Source organism: Pipistrellus kuhlii, unplaced genomic scaffold (assembly GCF_014108245.1).
Source record: "Pipistrellus kuhlii isolate mPipKuh1 unplaced genomic scaffold, mPipKuh1.p scaffold_m20_p_74, whole genome shotgun sequence".
Classification (NCBI taxonomy): Eukaryota; Metazoa; Chordata; class Mammalia; order Chiroptera; family Vespertilionidae; genus Pipistrellus; species Pipistrellus kuhlii.
In genome coordinates, this window is record NW_023425578.1 from 170100 (window position 1) to 188290 (window position 18191).

Genomic DNA, 18191 nt, shown 5'->3' on the forward strand with positions numbered 1-18191 from the left:
GGGGCCCGCGAGGGAGGCAGGGCGGGCCGGGCCCACGGCGCCGCGGGGTTGGCTGTTACCCTGAGGCCGGGACTCAACGGGATCGGGCCGCGCCACCGGGCGACCTCGCCCCCGGCCCAAGTCCGGAGCCAGCCGGCGAGCGAGCGAGGCGGCGCCGCGCGGTAAGAGCCGGGGCCCGGTCCCCTCCGAGGGCGCCCGCGGGCCGGTCCACCTCCTCAGCGCCGCCCGCGCGGCCAGGCCCAGGCGGCCCCGCGGACCCCGTCAGGCCCGCGCCTGCGCCGTCCCCCTGCCGGGCCCCCAGCCCGGCCCGGCCCGCTTCTGCGCCTGCGCCGGCCCCGCGGGCTCCGGGCCGCCCCGCAGACGGCGCCGCGGGCCGGGGCTCGGCGGGCCGCCCCCGGCGGGGGTCCGGGACCCGGTGCTGGTCACCCGGCCGCCGGAACCTCTGAGCAGCCGAGGCGCCGGGCGCGACGCTTTCCTCCGGGCCCCAGGAGAGGCGGGGCGGCCGCCTCCGCGCCCGGGTGCTCCGGGCCCCATGCCCCCGGCGGGGCAGCGGTGCCCCGGGGGACCCCCCGAGGACGCGGCGTGGGGAGCCGGGCCGCGGGCGGCGGACCTGGGCCTCCCTGCGGGCTGGGCTTCCTCCGGGGCCCGGCCCCCACCCTCGTCCCGCTCTCCCGGGAGGCCAGCCCCGAGCAGGCGGAATGTCTTTTTTTTTTTTTTTTTTTTTCTTGAGACCTGGCTGGGTCCTTGCATCTGGTTGGATGCTAATAACCCGGTGTTTTGCGGAGGAAGCGTTTGCCTTTCCCGCAGGATGGTGATGGCTCCTGCTCGGGGAGCTCCCCTGGGGGGTCTGGGAAAGGAGTCCGCTCCCACGTCCCTGCAGCCCGTGTCCCCGGCCAAGGAAGGACCCCTGGGGTCCCTGGGCTCGTCCGGAGGCAGAGGGCCTTGGGCTGCCCAGCCAGGGGGAGTGCCCGTGCCTTCGCCGCTGCCCTGCTGTGATCACGGAGGGCGGGGAGGGGTTGTCAGAGAGTATATACACCTCATGCCATCCATAACGTGCTCCTGAGTCTCCGGCAGATTCAGAAACACCGAGAAGTGTTGCAGAGCCCACCCGCGTCCTCGGACGCATGTTGAGATGGAATCAGAGCTGTGCTCTCGGACATGGGCCTAAGGCATGGACATGCAGCCGCCCATACAGCAGGGCATGCGGTGCCAGGGGACGTGGAGTTATGGATCGGGATGGAATTGTTTCTGTAAGGAAATGGCTGACCCAAGATTTCTTCTCTCTCTCTCTCTCTCTCTCTCTCTCTCTCTCTAATAATGTATCTTCTCCTCTGAGTTCGTATGCAGCAGGCAGTCTTGAAGACTCAGTGACTTTGGTGGCGGGAGGATGTTGCTGAGTTGCCCGGGGATGGCCAGCAGCAGGAGGGGTTTCTGGACAGTCGGTGAGAAAGGGAGTGTGGTGCCTGGAGGAGCTTTCTCTCCGCGCCGCGGTGAGAGTCTGCAGACGGGAGAGCCGGTCAGGTCCGGCCTCGCTCCCAGGGAGCGGAGGACAGTGACAGCAGCCGCGGTGAAGGTGGCGTTTGTGTCGACGTTTCCGTTTCAAACGTGACCTCTCAGGGTGGGTGTGTGTCCGCAGTGCGGTCTGCCCTCCGGAGATGGGGTTTCTCTAACGCAGAGGTGCTTGGGACGGCCCGGCCCGGCCCGTTTTATCCCGCGGGCGGCTCAGGCCATCGTGTCGCGGGGTTCAGAATTAATGGCCGTGTTAGGGCTGGCCTGGAGGTAGATCACGGGGCTAACGTGCATCCCGTGTTAGGCTCGTGGTCGGCAGACTTGCGGCTCGCAAGCCACATGCGGCTCTTTGGCCCCTGGAGTGTGGCGCTTCCACAAAACACCACGGCCTAGGCGAGTCTGTGTTGAAGAAGTGGCGTTAGAAGTTGAAGTTTAAATAATGTGGCTCTCCAAGGAAATGTCGATCATTGTCCTGTTGGTATTTGGCTCTGCTGACTCTTGAGTTTGCCAGCCACTGGGCTAGGCAAACTGTCCAGCTCCGGGGCGGGCGGCAGTAGGCTCAGAGACATTCCCTGGGCTCTGTGGCTCTGGGCACGCCTGCCTTCTGCTCCGGACCTTCTTTCCCCTCTGTAAAGTGTGGGAGTTGAGGGAGGAAAGGGAAAGGAGCTTGAGTTGCTAATATTTTAAACGTATATTTTTACTGATTTCAGAGAGGAAGAGGGAGAGCGAGAGAGAGAGAGAGAGAAACATCAATGAGGAGAGAGAATCATGGACCGGCTGCCTCCTGCTCGTCCCACACTGGGGATCGTGTTCACCCCCCAGCCATGAGCCCTGGCCCGTAATCGAGCGGTGACCTCCGGCTTCTGTAGGCCGACGCTCAGCCCCTGAGCCTCGCTGGCGGGCTGATTTTGTATTAGTTTCAGGTGTAAGCTTAGCGGTTAGATCTCTGTTTCTGAAAACAGGACCAGCCCAGCTGGCGCAGCTCAGCAGTTTTCAGGGGGCAGCTTGGTAGCCCCATAGAGGGAGTTTGTCCGCGAGGGAAGAGAGTGCAGATGCGTTGCCAGTGTTTTCCCGACCTTTCCCCACCTCTTCAATGTAGTTCCTCTCTTTGTCCTTTAGTTAAGTCCAGATGTTTGTCCTGGCTTCTTTCTGGAACAGCAGTCTGTTCATGGCCACCTCCTCCCTCCCTCTCCAGCAGCTAAAGCCCTCCCGTGGCTCCCTCTGCTCGCGCAGTCCGGCCTCCCGATGCTGAGCTGGGAGCCAGGACTCTTCCTCACTGGGCTCTGGCCTGCACGCTCAGCCTCCCCCCTCCTTGTAGGCGCCTCAGGGTGCTTTGCTGAACGCCTCTTGGGCCCTTGAACACTTCCCGGTCTCCTTGTCTTCCTCTGCTGGAATGTTCCCTCATGTCCTCTGATTGTCACCTTTAAAACTCAGCTCAGACACCTCCTTGCCTGGAACACATCCCTCGTCCTGCAGATCTGCCCAGCACCCTGCTTAGTTAGGGTTTGGCACCTGTGAGTTTTTTTTAAAAAAAATATTTTTACTGATTTCAGAGAGGAAGGGAGAGGGAGATAGAAACATCAATGATGAGAGAGACTCATCAACCACTGCCTCCTGCTCGCCCCACCCTGGGGATGGCGCGCGCAGCCCGGGCCTGTGCCCTGACAGGCATGGGACTCTGACCTGGTTCACAGGTCAAAGCTCAGCCAGGGAGCCACGCAGGCCGGGCGGCCCCGTGTTTGTCCCTGCTCCTCCCCGGTGACAGCCGGGGCACAGCTCACGGGGCACAGCGGGAAGGTGGCTGCCGCGCTGGGTGCGGCTCCCGCTCGCTGTCAGAGCCGCGGGGAAAGTGGAGCACTGCTGCCGCCCTGGAGCTCACTCCAGGAGCACTTGACTGCAGCCTTGAGGCGCCGCCCAGCCCGCATACCAGCTGGCGGAGGCCGTTTCTGTGTGTCTCAGCGTCTGAAGAAGACTGTCTGAGGTCCCTGTGTCACCAGGAACCAGGAGGGCGTCGCCTTGGTTCCAATAGGCATTTGGGTCCCTTTTTCACCTGGTGCACCTTTCACCTTCCGTTCGCTTGGTTGTTGTTGTGTGTGTTTTTAAGTTTATGTATTTGGACAGTAAACCTTTGAGATTTAGATACTAGATTTCAAGTTTGTCTATTGTGCATATAGCCTAGGGCCGTGGTAGGCAAACTGCGGCTCTTTGGCCCCTGGAGTGCGGCCCTTCCACGAAATACCACGGCCTGGGCGAGTCTGTTTTGAAGAAGAGGCGTTAGAAGATGTTTAAGTTTAAAAAACTTGGCTCTCCAAAGACATTTCAGTCGTCGTACTGTTGATATTTGGCTCTGTTGACTCATGAGTTTGCCGACCACTGGCCTAGGGAAAACAGTAGTTAAAGGAGAAAAATATTTATTTAATCCTCACCCAAGGATATTTTTCTTTATTGATTTTCGAGAGAGGGAGAGACAAACATTAATCTGTTGCCTCTTATTCCTTCCCCCACCAGGGATGGAGCCCATAACTGGGTATGTGCCCTGACCAGAAATTGAACTTGAGACCATGGGTGGATATTCCAACCAACCGTCACCCTGGCCAGGGCTGATTTAAAAAAAAAGGAAAAAAAAAGAGAGATGAAATTAGAAATGCACGCTTCTCCATGAAGTTAGAATGAACACTTGTCAGTGACTTGCTTCGTTGGACTGGAGGGTCAGAGCTGGATCCTGATGGAATGCAAATCATTTACTAACCAGAATTTCACTATAATGAATACAGTGTTATTTTGAAAAATATATTTTTTGGCATTTTAGTTCCTAATGTTCCTTGTTTTTAGATTTAAAAAATTGCAACCTTCAAGTTTATGTTAAAACTAGTGTTTCTGAAGATCTAGTGGAGAATATTCATGTCTCAACATAAACATTCAAACCTGGAACAATTTTTGAGTTTATTTGCGTCAAACTGACAATTGTCAGGAGGCAAAATCTCAACTGACTGAGAAAGTTCGCCTGAAAATGGCAGTTTGACCACTTACTTTGCACATCAGAATCCGAGGAGCGGCCGGAGGCTTAGGTGAAACCCGTTGGGGAGGCGGAGGAAGAACCGGGAAATCTCTGGGACTGGGTAAGAAGTAAGAGGGGGAACACCCTTCTTTTCTGGTGCGTCAGAACAGCTAACAGTCACAGGGCAGGAACTAGAGGGGGTTTGTGCCTCCTCTCTGGGGGTGGGAGGGGAGATCACTTTGCTATTTCAGAGGTATGTTATCAGGGGTGCTATCTTAGATGGGAAAGAGCAGATTCATCTTCGTTAGAGGAAAATGCCGCCCGAGGACGTGACTGCCGCCTTGTACTGAGTGCTAGAAAGTTTTAGTTTCCGACCCTCCTGGGTGGTGACCTCCGGTCTCATTTGTGAGGCTGCAGCCGCCTCTCGTGAGCTTGTCAGGTGTATGCGGCCCCTTTTCACCCAGCTGCCTCCCAGCTGCCCCCATCAACTCCCCAGATGCCCCCCATCAACCCCCCAGCTGCCCCCATCAACCCCCCAGCTGCCCCCCATCAACCCCCCAGCTGCCCCCATCAACCCCCCAGCTGCCCCCCATCAACCCCCCAGCTGCCCCTATCAACCCCCCAGCTGCCCCCCATCAACCCCCCAGCTGCCCCTATTAACCCCCCAGCTGCCCCCCATCAACCCCCCAGCTGCCCCCCATCAACCCCCCAGCTGCCCCCATCAACTCCCCAGCTGCCCCCCATCAACCCCCCAGCTGCCCCCATCAACCCCCCAGCTGCCCCTATTAACCCCCCAGCTGCCCCCCATCGACCCCCCAGCTGCCCCCCATCGACCCCCCAGCTGCCCCCCATCCACCCCCCAGCTGCCCCCATCCACCCCCCAGCTGCCCCCATCCACCCCCCAGCTGCCCCCAGCGGCACTGGAATTCCTCGTTACCTCTTCCTGCCTTGGCTTTGATTCTTCCTCCCCACCACACGTGCTCCAGAATGTAATTATAAAACCAGTGAGCTCCCCAGGTTGGTGCCGTTCACGCTGACAGCACTGGGGAATGTCATGGCACCGGCAGTGGCTCAGGTGAGAGGCCTGAGTCCATGTGGACCTTCCACTGAACGCGTCCCGCCACACATCTCTAGTTAGAACAACTCCTACCTCCTGGCTTTGTCAGTGAGCCCGGCTAGGAACACTGAGCCCGGGTGTCTGCGGGAAAGCCCTGGGCCCTGTCCCTGGAGCTGCTGCTGCTCAGAGTGTTGGTGGGGACCAGGCTGGCCGCCTCCCCGCCCGGTTCTGGGGGTGGGGGCCTTAGGATACCGAGAGAGAGAGGATTTCCCGAGACTGGCGTGGGATGGGAGTAATTGTGATTGCGTGGTACCGCCGTGTTTCTGAAGCCCCGGCCGGGACACGGGGGAGCTGGTTTGGTAAAGCCACAGCCGGAGCCGTGTCCGGAGTGCGGGCTCACGGTGCGGCCGGTGCAGTCAGCGTCAGGCTAGTGATGGTTCGCGGGCGTAGGCCTGCGGGAGGATGCCGGAAGCAGGGGGGAGAGCCCCCAAGCCAGGAGTCCAGTGCAACCGAGGGAACAAACTCCTTTGTTTAGGGAACGGAATATTCCAGGTTTTGTGCCTTCCAGTGGCCACGCCCATTCCGGCCAAAGACCTGTCCTCAGGTGTGACTGACAGGGCAAGTACCTTCCGTTGTCACCCCAACTTCACTGGGCATGCGTCTGTTCTCCCCCCTTCCCCCTCCCCCGTTCCCCCCCCCACCCCCGGCCCGGCAGGGAATAGCCTGGTGGCTCGCTGGGGAGTGGAGAGCTTCGGCTCCCGGGGCAGCTGCTGGCTCCTGTGACTAATGACAGGCTAGTCGCATCCGGGTCATTATGGTCAAAGGACCCGCGGTGCCCGGAACATGGGACCCAGCAGGCATTGCCGTTCTGGAACCGGAGCGTCGGAGGCGCTCTCACGTGGCGGAGGCGCGCACCGGAAAGGGTGACACGGCGCGGACGTGGCTCAGGGCTCGTGTGGCCTTTGAGGCCGGGCTGTAAGAAAGCCTCCCGGCGCTGGGCTGCGTGGACGGCGTCCGCTGGAGGGTCTGGGCCGCAGGGGCCCGCGGGGAGCACGCGCTCCCAGTGCCGGTGAGGACTCCTGAGCCGGGGAGAGCCGGCGCAGTCACGAGTTGTATGTGTTCTCAGCACTTTCACAAGGAAGTGTGGCCCGGGACATGCTGAACTCGGAAGGAAGTGCTTTCCGCCGCTTTCCCCTTCTCTGCCCTCACCCTCACCCGCGGGCCTGTCCCCGGCGGGAGCTCACGGTGGTGTCTCCTGGCGTCCGGCCTCTCTCCGGCCGTGGCTCCGTCCTCTGTGTGACCCGGAATGACAGGCTGCAGCACTGGTCCTGCCTGGCCGTGCACAGCGTCTGTGACCGGAGGCCTCTGCGGGTCCTCAGTGCTGGAAAGTTCCTCCGGGGCCGGGGCTTCCTGAGGGGCCAGCTGGGAGGTGGCACCATGGGGACTGAGCTGTACCTGTCCTTTGAAATGGCCCCTTTTTAAATTTTAATTTTTATAAAAAAGTATTGGAGCCAACCAGAGGGTGTGCCTGGAAGCAGGAGCTTCCACAGACAGAAAGCTGCCGGGGGCGGGATAGTGTGCCAGTTGGGTGAGCGGCAGGGACCAGGGAGAGCGGCTGGCACAGGCCTGCCGCTCTGAGCGAGGCTGGCGGAGGGGGCCAGGCTGTTTCCTGCGGGACCGGCTGCCAAGCAAAGGCCTTCGGCTTCCCGTTCCTGCTGGTTGTGGCACTTCTTCCGATATTCTTCGGTTGTGATTCGCCGTGTGTATTATTCCTTGTGCCCCGTACTCGCTCCTCTGCCGCCGCTCTCCTTTCTCCTGTGTGAGGAGCGGTGTGCCAGGGCGGGAGCCGCCAGGTGCAGGGGGGACAGGACGCCCAGGTCCTGTGGGTTCATGGACAGTGGCTGACCAGCCCGAGCCCCCCAGAGCAGCCCTGTGGCCCCGGGCCAGGGGGAGGCCAGCGCCGAGGCATGCCCGCCAGGAGGATGGGCCTGGGCTCCAGGGCGAGGGCCGCCGGCGCAGGAGTGCCCTGTCTGTCCATGTGAACCGGGACGGGGGGTGGAGCGGGTCTGAGGGCAGCCTGCTGGCCACGGAGGCATTGGGCCTGAGGTGGGCACCGGGGCCGGCAGGTGGGCTGTGCTGCAGAGCGGAGGAGGCCTGGTGGTGCCCGGGATCAGGCAGAGAGCACATCTGGAGGCCCTGGTACGGATCCAGCTGTGCTGCTTCCTCTCAGGGCGGTGGGCACCTGAGGAGGGGCTGCCGTGAGCCAGGACACATCCGTCCTTTTTACACGTCAGAAGGCAGAGCCCTGAGCCCCGTGCGCTCTCCCTGTCAGGCCGCCCGGAGGGGAACGCCCCGGAGTGGGCGAGCTGTGGAGGGGGCGGGGGGCGGAGGTCGCCTTTGCAGACCCCGCTGTGTGTGTCCTCGGCCAGCGAGCAAGCTCCGGTCGCCCTCTCCGGGGCCTGGTGAGGTGCCGCCTGCCAGGGGAGCGGGACTGGCCGTGCTTTAGGCAACAAAACAACCTAAAATGGTGAGCTTATTTTAAAGGGTTTTTAGTGAAATACCAAACAAAAAGTTTCATTTTGTATTTCAGATCAGTTTGTTATAAACTTACAAATAGATCAAATTGAAGTTTTAAATTAAAAATACAGTCGACGGCTCACTTTACGAACACAGCCTTGTGCGAGTTTATAACCGTCCGCCAAAACCTGAGCGTGAGCCGCCCTGTGCAGCATCCTGCGCAGCCGTTCTCTCTGCTTATAAATAAATAGCCAGGGCCGCGGCCGAGTAGGGCGCGGCCGGAGGAGACTCGACATTGCTCGCATTCTGGGATTTTGAACTTCGGGAACCGATTGCTTCGGACTAAATCTGGAATAATCGTTGGTGCGCTGTGGCCAGGAATGCTTGTGCCCTGTCACTCGTCTGGAATGTGAAGCATTGTTAGTCGTTAACGGCGTTCAGCCGTGGATTACCGAGACGCTCTCCTCAAACGGTCGGAGATCTTGGTATGAGGTTAGGGTTTGTTTTATTCTGTGGACAGCACCAGGAGGAGAAGTCGGGGAGCGTCCAGCTTGGGTGAATGCTTCCTTGTACTAAAGCTCGTCCAGTAGAGAGAAATCACACGTTAGTTGGGTGGCTTTTCTGCGGCGGAACCAGTGGGATGGAGTTGGGCTTTGGGTGTCTGTTGCTGGGTAATTGGCTCCTCCTTTCTCGCATCCGCTTGTCAGCGGTTGTATACGTAGTAGTTCAGAAGGAGGACTGACCTCCTGGTTCATGGGTTGACGCTCAACCACTGAGCCACACTGGCCGGGCTGTTTGGTTTTGGTGGTACATGTGCTTTTATCAGATTGGGCATTGGTTTTGATTCATTTAGCAACATTTATTTACTGACTCTAATGTAGCGAATTTGCTAAACTTTGGTTTTCTTTTGACTCTGTGAGTCCTTCTCAGTGTTTTAAGTCTGTCCTTAGTTTATAATTTTAACATGATCCCTACACCTTAAATATGGAGTTTGTGAAATTATAGAGATGAATGTTTGATGAAATTATAGTGATGAATGTTTGATAAATATAGAGATGAATTGGTTGGGTCAAAACCCTTTTTGGGTTTTTAATGAGATATTAATGGGCATAAACAATCATAATAAGCAGTTTCTTTTTTAAAAAAATGTTTTGACTTCTGGTTCTGAAGCACAAGTTGTAAGATAGACTTTTTGAATTTCTGGAAGGAAGATCCTAACAGCTCCTCCCGCCTTGTAACCGAGGCTCGGCGTCATTAGCGTGCCTTGCCCACAGCCACGCAGGCCTGACCGCAGCCCCGGCCTCTTGATTATTGTTCCAGTGAGTTCCCTACCATGTATTTTCAGTATTTCCTGATCTATAATTTCCAGTGGGAAAGAACCAGAAGCAAGTGCTGTTTGTTGACATCTGCGCACCGCGGTGTATAATTTAATGTAAGTAGTAAGTAAAAACAACCCTTAGTCATGTCGTATCATAAGGAGTTTCTCTCACAAAGTGTCCTTTGAGCTGCTGCGTTATTTTAATAAGGCGTTACTCATACTCGGGGCATGCGGCGAGTGATATAAATGCTATAAATCACGCTGGCTTACTTTTACTCCGGCCTCCCTGTGGGCTGCCACCCTGCTGGGCATCGGAGGCTCGTTATTTCATTCCATCCTCCACATTCTCCCGAGGTGGGTGGTCTGGGTACCGGCCCATTCCACTCCTGAGGAAGCTGGAGTTCAGAGGGTGCCGATGTGAGCGGACACCAGTGGCAGCGGAGAGAAATTCTTCAGGTGCTTCCGGCGTTATTTCCGAAGCCCCGCTGGGGTGCGTCCTGGGTGGAGGCTTGGGAGGTGGAGTGTCTGAATCGCCGAACTGAACTGAATGGCCGTCCCTGAGCTCAGCTGGTGGCACTGTCTTCCTGGCATGCGATCCGGGTGCCACGGCTTCTGGAGGAGCGTGTCCCGAGGCCTGCTCTTTCCCGCGGTGCGCATGCTCTTGTCGGGGGACCCTAAGCTGGGGTCACCACTCCCCGTTCTAGGACAGGAAGCAGAGTTGCAAAGATTCAAAGTGATTTGCCCACGGTCACACAGGTCACGCAGGTCACGCAGGTCACACAGGTCACAGCTTGTGTGTCAAAGCCGAGCTTGCCCCAGCCCTCCTGACTGCGGGCCAGCACAGAGCCTGTCACGTAGAATATCGCTAGAAGTTAACATGAATTGTATTGAATTAGAATCATTCCAAATTCGTCACATTCAAGAAGGAAGCCTTGCAAATAAGGGGTGTTAATAAGTCTAAGCACGTTTCAACTCTTATTTCCTGTAGCTGCGTCTAGCTTTCGATCATTTTTATTTATCACCGAGTAAAACTCTGCAACAGCAGACCTCCGAGGCGCTTTCTCCGTTCTGTGCTCAGCATGCCGTCTCTCTCCGCAGGTTTGCTTGTAAATGCATCACGAAGAGGCAGCCCAGAATGAAGAAAGCAAGCAGGAGTGTCGGCTCAGTGCCTAAGGTGTCTGGGATAAGCAAACCGCAAACCGTGGAAAAGACCAAACCCGAGAACAGCTCTTCAGCGTCTGCAGGCGGCAAACTGGCCAAACCCGGGGCTGCTGCAACGCTGTCAAAGGTACTCTGCGGCCGGCCGGGGAGCCTGCCTTCAGGAGGGCCATGTTCCCTTTATCAGGAAGCAGGGAGGGCTCGCCCTCTGCTGGCGCTGCAGCGCATGGCCTGTGAGGGGAGTTCAGTCTGGGGACTCCCGTGGTGTGTGTGGCTGACTGAGTGAAACCAGATAGTCGGCTTATTCATGAGACAAGTCACTGAGCCTCACGCGGGCTCTGCTGGTGTGAGCGGAGGCACAGTCTGCCCCGGGGCGTTTGGTTAGTAACGGGTGGAGTGAGTCACCCCACTTACTCCGCGGCTCGGGGTGCCCCAGACCCTCTCCTTGCTGCTGCCCGGCGAGCTGCGGGTCGTGTGGCCTGTGGGTGGCTCCGGCGTAGACCCTGCCTACGTCCGTTACCCTCCGGCACCGGCACCGGCACCGGCACTGGCACCAGCACCAGCACCGGGCTGAGTTACTCCCGCGGAGGGAGGGCGCCTCTTCCGCGGGAGGCCGCTGGCAGCTTCCGGCCTAACTGGTTCCTCGGTTTCTGGGGCGCCCTCGGCGTGGAGCCGGGGTGCCCTGTGACTTCCGTGCCTGGAAGAACAGGTTGAGACGCTGGCTTTGGACTTGCCCCTGCCTTCCGCTGCCTCCTTATCGGCGGCGGCAGCAGCAGCGTCTGAGGCTCCCCGTGGAGCGCCCCGGGCAGGCGGGCCGACCTCCCAGGCTGGCACGGAGCTGCAGGAGCTGGTCCTGAGCAGCGAGCGTCTTCCATCGCAGAGCGGAACTGCGCCTGCTGTGTGCCAGCGCCTGCCCGCCGTCCCCAGCGGGGCCCTGCTGTGAGGGCTGGGTGTGTGAGTGAGTCTGTGTGTGAGGCTGGGGAGGTCAGAGCGGAGAGGAAGCTGTTGGGGACACTCACTCCGCCTGGGCAATTGCTCTGACTTCAGAGAGGAGACAGTCTTGAATAGAAATTGAAGCAAAGAAGAAAGCTGACAATGAACAGAAAAGTTAAAGAAAAACTAAGGACTTGGAGACCCACACGCTGAGGTGTTATTTTATGTTTCTAAGCTCTCAGATTTCACTGGTTCTCTAGCAGATAGATACCTCCCACAGCTTGGATCCTGTAACTGCCGGGGCACTGACGATTGACCAAACGAATGAAGCGTCTGGCTTTTTAAGCATTTAAACACTGACTGCCTGCTCATTCCTTCCCGTGGACACCGCATTATTGCGACTGTCCTGTGTGGATGAGTCAGAGTTAATACCTGTTTCTCAGATGCTGTTTGGGGCCATACCTACTGGAGTGAAGCGGGAAGGGACTCTGACCCAGAGCAGCTCGCTTTTGCAAATAGTAAATGAAGCGCTGCTGTCATTTCCCAGGAGTTTGGGGGAAATGGTCCAGCCGCTGTGACGTCTGGGGCCTCGGTTTACCTCATTCTTCATCACAGCCAGTGGAGGGACGGTTTCCCTCAGGCCTGCGCTTCTCAGTTCCGCTCATGCTCCTCCTGGGAGCAGTGAGGCACTTTCTCTGGCTCTGAGGGAGGCGTTTCTAACAGTCGGTAGCTGGGAATTAAGCTGCAGTTACTTCAGCTACCCAATAGAATCTGCCTAATACTGATGACTCTCGGCGATGGTTTGTGCTCACATCTTTTAGTGTAAGGAGTTACTGGTGTTTGGGTGACAGGTTCACGGTGCACAGTTCTACGACGCATCACTGCACACTGTGTGGCGTGTTCACCCTCCAAGGCAGTGACCGGTTTTAACAGAACTAGTCTTTTTTTGAATACATTTTTATTGATTTCAGAGAGGAAGGGAAAGAGAATCATGGATCGGCTGCCTCCTGCACGCCCCACTCTGGGGATCGGGCCCGCAACCCAGGCAGATGCCCTTGACTGGAATCGAGCCTTCAGTCCGCAGGCCGACACTCTGTCCACTGAGCCAAATCAGCCAGGGCAACAAAATTAGTCTTAAAGAATATGAACAATCCTTAATGATTAATGCACCCCCCCCCTTATTATATAGCCTAGATTTTTCATAATATGACAACCCTAAATACCAAATCTAATTTCTGTGTAATGCATTTAAAACATTAATCCTTTTTCTGCCTCTTTTTTAGTAAGACAGATTGACCTACCTAATGGTACTACTATGAATAGTTTTCATAATTGAATGATGAGATCAGATCTATCCCATGTGGAATCACTGACATTTAGAATGGGAAGAGACGGTAGAAATTGTTTTACTTATGAACCGATCTAATTCCTAGAAATGGATTAATTATGGTTTTCTAAGGGAAGCATGTTTCCAGACATAAAACCACATCAATCAGGTGACTGACTTCCTTCACCTTAGTTGCCCAGAACTTTTTGTTTCTTTTATTGAGGAAAGAAGAAAACTGCTTGTGTTCTCTCTCATTTCTGGGAGAAACAGAAACAGTTCAGAGTGCTTGTGGGGTTTTAGAAAAGTGGATACTTTCCAGGCATCTGTACAAAGAATAAACGAATGCTGCAAATGGTCTTTCTCAGGTAGCACGATCATTTAGACTGACTAGCCTCCCTCTAACCATAGGATACCTCGTTTTTATTTCTGTCCGATCCAGGCCTCTAAACACATCTTTCACTTTTGGCTTAAATCAGACTACTAAAAATCTGATAACGTAAGAAAAAATTTCAGAATACTTTTTTTAGGTGTTGGCTTCATTATTGGATCATTTAAGAGCATGCAGATTATTTCTTTTTTTTTTTTTTTTTTTTTTTTAATATATTTTATTGATTTTGTACAGAGAGGAAGGGAGAGAGACAGAGAGTTAGAAACATCGATGAGAGAGAGTCATCGATCAGCTGCCTCTTGCACACCCCCTACCGGGGATATGCCCGCAACCAAGGTACATGCCCTTGACCGGAATCGAACCCGGGTCCCTTCAGTCCCCAAGCCGACGCTCTACCCATTGAGCTAAACCGGTCCCGGCAGGAGCATGCAGATTATTTCTGATTCTCGTTGGTATTTCTCCCTAGAAATTGCAGGTGGCACTCCCAGTGGCATTCCAGAACGTTCCTGAGATGGCCCAGGTGGCATCGCTCACAGGGCCTCTGTTCACAGTCACGTCCTGGATGACAGAGGAATAGGGGCCGTCTCACTTTCTTGTCCCTCATGAAGCGGACACTGTGAGCACACAGTGGGCTCTCATAACATGTTAGGTACATATACGATCACAGATACGATTCCTTCACTGTAGAGAGAAGTGTGATTGTTTGGAAACCAGTTGAGAAATTCTGTCCGTTACACGTATGCTACACCGCTTGCTAACGGTTAGAAAGTCTTCGTAGAACTCTTGAACTCAGCGTAAGTCAGGAGCTTATTTCGTCTGAAAGGACAGTTTATCTTGCTTCGTCCTGTCGGTTCATTCTGACTTCATGTTGCCCGCAGACCAAGAGCAGCGATGACCTGCTGGCCGGCATGGCTGGAGGGGTGAGCGTGACGAGCGGCGTCAAAGCGAAGAAGAGCAGCTGCTCTTCCTCAGCGCCTTCGGCCTCGGCCCCCGCCATGAGCTCCGCGGAGAACAAGCCCAAAGGCAGCGCAGGTGGGCTCGGCGCGGTGCGGGGGAGGGGGGTCAGGTCCGCCCGGTGGAGCTGCCGGGTGTGCACAGGCGCCCGTGGCCTCCGCTCCAGTCCTCTCTGCCCACCAGTAACTGTGCCTTAAACTCTTTGTTTTAAACATGTAGGCACAACTTCTTCAACCAAGCGTAGCGCATCCACAGGCAACAAAGAACCCAGTTCCGCCCGAGAGAGGCTGCGAGAGCGGCCCCGGGCGAACCAGAGCAGAAAGCTGTCGTCCGCGGGCCAGGGGGCCGGGGACGCCGCCCTGACCAAGCGCTCCCGCAGCCGCGCGGCCGCCGAGGGCGACGTCCGCATGAGCAAGTCCAAGTCGGACAATCAGATCAGCGACAAGGCCGCTCTGGAGGCCAAAGTGAAGGACCTGCTCTCGCTGGCCAAGACCAAGGACGTGGAGATCCTGCACCTGCGGAGCGAGCTCCGAGACATGCGCGCCCAGCTGGGCCTCGGCGAGGAGCACTCCGAGGGCGAGGAGAAGGCCGAGGAGAAGGAGGCCCTGGCCGCCCACCCGCCCACCGACGTGGAGTCCACGCTGCTGCAGCTGCAGGAGCAGAACGCGGCCATCCGGGAGGAGCTCAACCAGCTCAAGAACGAGAACAGGATGCTGAAGGACAGGCTGAACGCGCTGGGCTTCTCCCTGGAGCAGAGGCTGGACAACTCGGAGAAGCTGTTCGGCTACCAGTCCCTGAGCCCCGAGATGGCCCCCGGGAGCCAGAGCGACGGCGGGGGCACGCTCACCTCCTCGGTGGAAGGCTCCGCCCCGGGCTCCGTGGAGGACCTTCTGAGCCAGGACGAAAACACCCTCATGGACCATCAGCACAGCAACTCCATGGACAACCTGGACAGCGAGTCCAGCGAGGTGTACCAGCCGCTCACCTCGAGCGATGACGCCCTGGACGCGCCCTCGTCCTCGGAGTCGGAGGGCGTGCCCAGCACCGAGCGCTCCCGCAAGGGGAGCAGCGGGAACGCCAGCGAGGTGTCCGTGGCCTGCCTGACGGAGCGCATCCACCAGATGGAGGAGAACCAGCACAGCACGAGCGAGGAGCTGCAGGCCACGCTGCAGGAGCTGGCCGACCTGCAGCAGATCACCCAGGAGCTCAACAGCGAGAACGAGCGGCTGGGCGAGGAGAAGGTCATCCTCATGGAGTCCCTGTGCCAGCAGAGCGACAAGCTGGAGCACTTCGGCCGGCAGATCGAGTACTTCCGCTCCCTCCTGGACGAGCACCACATCGCCTACGTCATCGACGAGGACGTCAAGAGCGGCCGCTACCTGGAGCTGGAGCAGCGCTACATGGACCTGGCGGAGAACGGCCGCTTCGAGCGGGAGCAGCTGCTGGGCGTCCAGCAGCACCTGAGCAACACCCTGAAGATGGCGGAGCAGGACAACAAGGAGGCCCAGGAGATGATCGGGGCCCTCAAGGAGCGCAACCACCACATGGAGCGCCTGGTGGAGTCGGAGCAGAAGGGGAAGGCGGCCCTGGCGGCCGCGCTGGAGGAGTACAAGGCCACCGTGGCCGGCGACCAGATCGAGATGAACCGCCTCAAGGCCCAGCTGGAGAACGAGAAGCAGAAGGTGGCGGAGCTGTACTCCATCCACAACTCGGGAGACAAGACGGACATCCAGGATCTCCTGGAGAGCGTCCGGCTGGACAAGGAGAAAGCAGAGGCTCTGGCCAGCAGCCTGCAGGAGGACCTGGCTCACACCCGGAACGATGCCAATCGGCTGCAGGACGCCATCGCCAAGGTACTGCCTCCGTGGATCAGTGTGCTGCACTGGTGCTCACGCGCACGCCCCCTGAGAGCCGGCATCGCCGCATGGGGGGCATCGGTCCTTTGTCTGTCAGTCCTCACCCGCGGGCTCTCTTCCCCATTGATCTTTAGAGGGAGTAGGAGGGAGCGAGGGAGGGGAGGGGTGAAAGGGGGTAAAAACATCATGTGAGAGAGACACTGAGCGGTTGCCTCCTGCACACCTGCCCCAACTAGGGCCGGGATTGAACCTGCAACCCAGGTGCATGCCCGTGACCGGCAATCCAGCCCAGGGCCCTGTGGTGCCTGGGTCGACGCTCTCACCACTGAGCACACCAGCCAGGGCTCTTTAGCTTTATGTTAAGCTGATACGCTTCAAGTCCGAGGGTGGTTTCCTTTCATTGGGGTAGAATGAAAAGTATTCTTTTAAAAATATATATATTTTGCCGAAACCGGTTTGGCTCAGTGGATAGAGCGTCGGCTTGGGGACTGAGGGGTCCCGGGTTCGATTCCGGTCAAGGGCATGTACCTTGGTTGCGGGCATATCCCCAGTAGGGGGTGTGCAAGAGGCAGCTGATCGATGACTTTCCCTCATCGATGTTTCTAACTCTCTATCTCTCTCCCTTCCTCTCTGTACAAAATCAATAAAATATATTAAATATATATATATATATATATATATATATATATATATATATATTTTTTTTAATTGATTTCAGAAAGAAAGGAAGAGAGAGAGAGAGAAATATCCATGATGAGAGAGAATCATGGATTGGCTGCCTCCTGCACGGCCCCCACTGGGTATCGAGCCCACAACCTGGACACGTGCCCTTGACTGGAATCGAACCTGGGACCTTTCCGTTCTTAGGTTGAACTAATGCTTTGCAATGACAGTATTTGGGGATTTTGTTTGTTTGTTTGTTTACATTATTTGATACTGAAACTGCCATCAAAGGGACCGTTTCTGTGGGAGAGCATGTTAACCATTAATCGAATGCATGCCTTCAGCCCAAACTTTGGAGGAGGGAAAATTTCCAGAATTTCCTCCTAAATAATCTAGTTAAACTCAGTGATTTGCCAACGTGATTTCAGCCAGCGACGTAGTGACACATGTCCTCCGTGTATCACACCAAGTTGTGTTGTAGAGGGCGTCTTCGCACTTGTGACCAGGTATTTGTCATGCGGGTCATCTCAATGCACACAGAGCAGCCGCCCTGAGCCGCCCTCGGCCGCGGTGCGCACCTCAGCCCAGAGTGTATCGGAACCCAGCTCTCACCTCTCCCCCTGCCCCATCCATCTCCTGCAGGTAGAAGACGAATACAGAGCCTTCCAAGAAGAAGCTAAGAAGCAGATAGAAGAGTTGAACATGACATTGGAAAAATTAAGATCGGAGCTCGAAGAAAAGGAGACAGAAAGGAGCGACATGAAAGAGACCATTTTTGAGCTCGAAGACGAAGTGGAGCAGCATCGAGCCGTGAAGCTGCACGACAACCTCATCCTTTCTGACCTAGAGAGTAAGTGACGGGGCGCCCCATCCGTCCCGCCCTGCCCTCCGTGGCTGTGGGCCGTTTACAGCCGGTGACAAAATGAGGTCAGTAATTCTGACAGCAGCGCCTCAGAGGCAGGAGCAGCGGCAGAGCGGCCCGCAGAGATGTGTGTGTGGGGAAGCGTAGGCCACACGGTAGCTGCTGCTGGTTTGCAGGCCGTGTGTTTTGTTTTGAAGAACTTTTATTTTTATTTTTTTTAATATATTTTATTGATTTTTTACAGAGAGAGGGATAGAGAGTCAGAAACATCGATGAGAGAGAAACATCAATTAGCTGCTTCCTGCACACTCTCCACTGGGGATGTGCCCGCAACCAAGGTACTTGCCCTTGACCGGAATCGAACCTGGGACCTTTCAGTCCACAGGCCGACGCTTTATCCACTGAGCCAAACCGGCCTTGGCTGTCTTGAAGAACTTTTAAGCAGAAGTGTTACGTTAAAACCGTGCTTAGTTATGGAAAATTATTTCCGAAGAAGCTAACGGGGTAATTATTTTCTAGATCTTAGGAAAAGGGGTTTGTTATCTATTTCCGGTGGTTGCAAGGACACCGTGACGAAAAGGCACTGCTCCTTCACAGTCCTGTGCCTACGTCGCAGGCTTGTCTGTCTGATTTTCCTCCCTACCCGGGGGT

At 56.5% G+C, this 18191-nt stretch overlaps 1 protein-coding gene across 3 annotated transcripts in view; it reads left to right on the top strand.

Moving 5' to 3' along the window:
• Nucleotides 1-18191, top strand: part of SPECC1L (sperm antigen with calponin homology and coiled-coil domains 1 like) — a 42560-nt gene continuing 24369 nt past the window's right edge. The window contains exons 1-5 of one of the 3 annotated variants that reach the window (XM_036422936.2): nt 1-161; nt 10498-10687; nt 14084-14237; nt 14379-16012; nt 17321-17528. In XM_036422936.2, coding sequence (XP_036278829.1) covers nt 10535-10687; nt 14084-14237; nt 14379-16012; nt 17321-17528 — 2149 coding nt within the window. In that variant the 5' untranslated portion in view covers nt 1-161; nt 10498-10534. Of the gene's footprint in view, nt 162-9223; nt 9514-10497; nt 10688-14083; nt 14238-14378; nt 16013-17320; nt 17529-18191 lie in introns of those variants that run through there. The other 2 variants (XM_045576120.1, XM_045576119.1) reach the window with 2 other exon arrangements.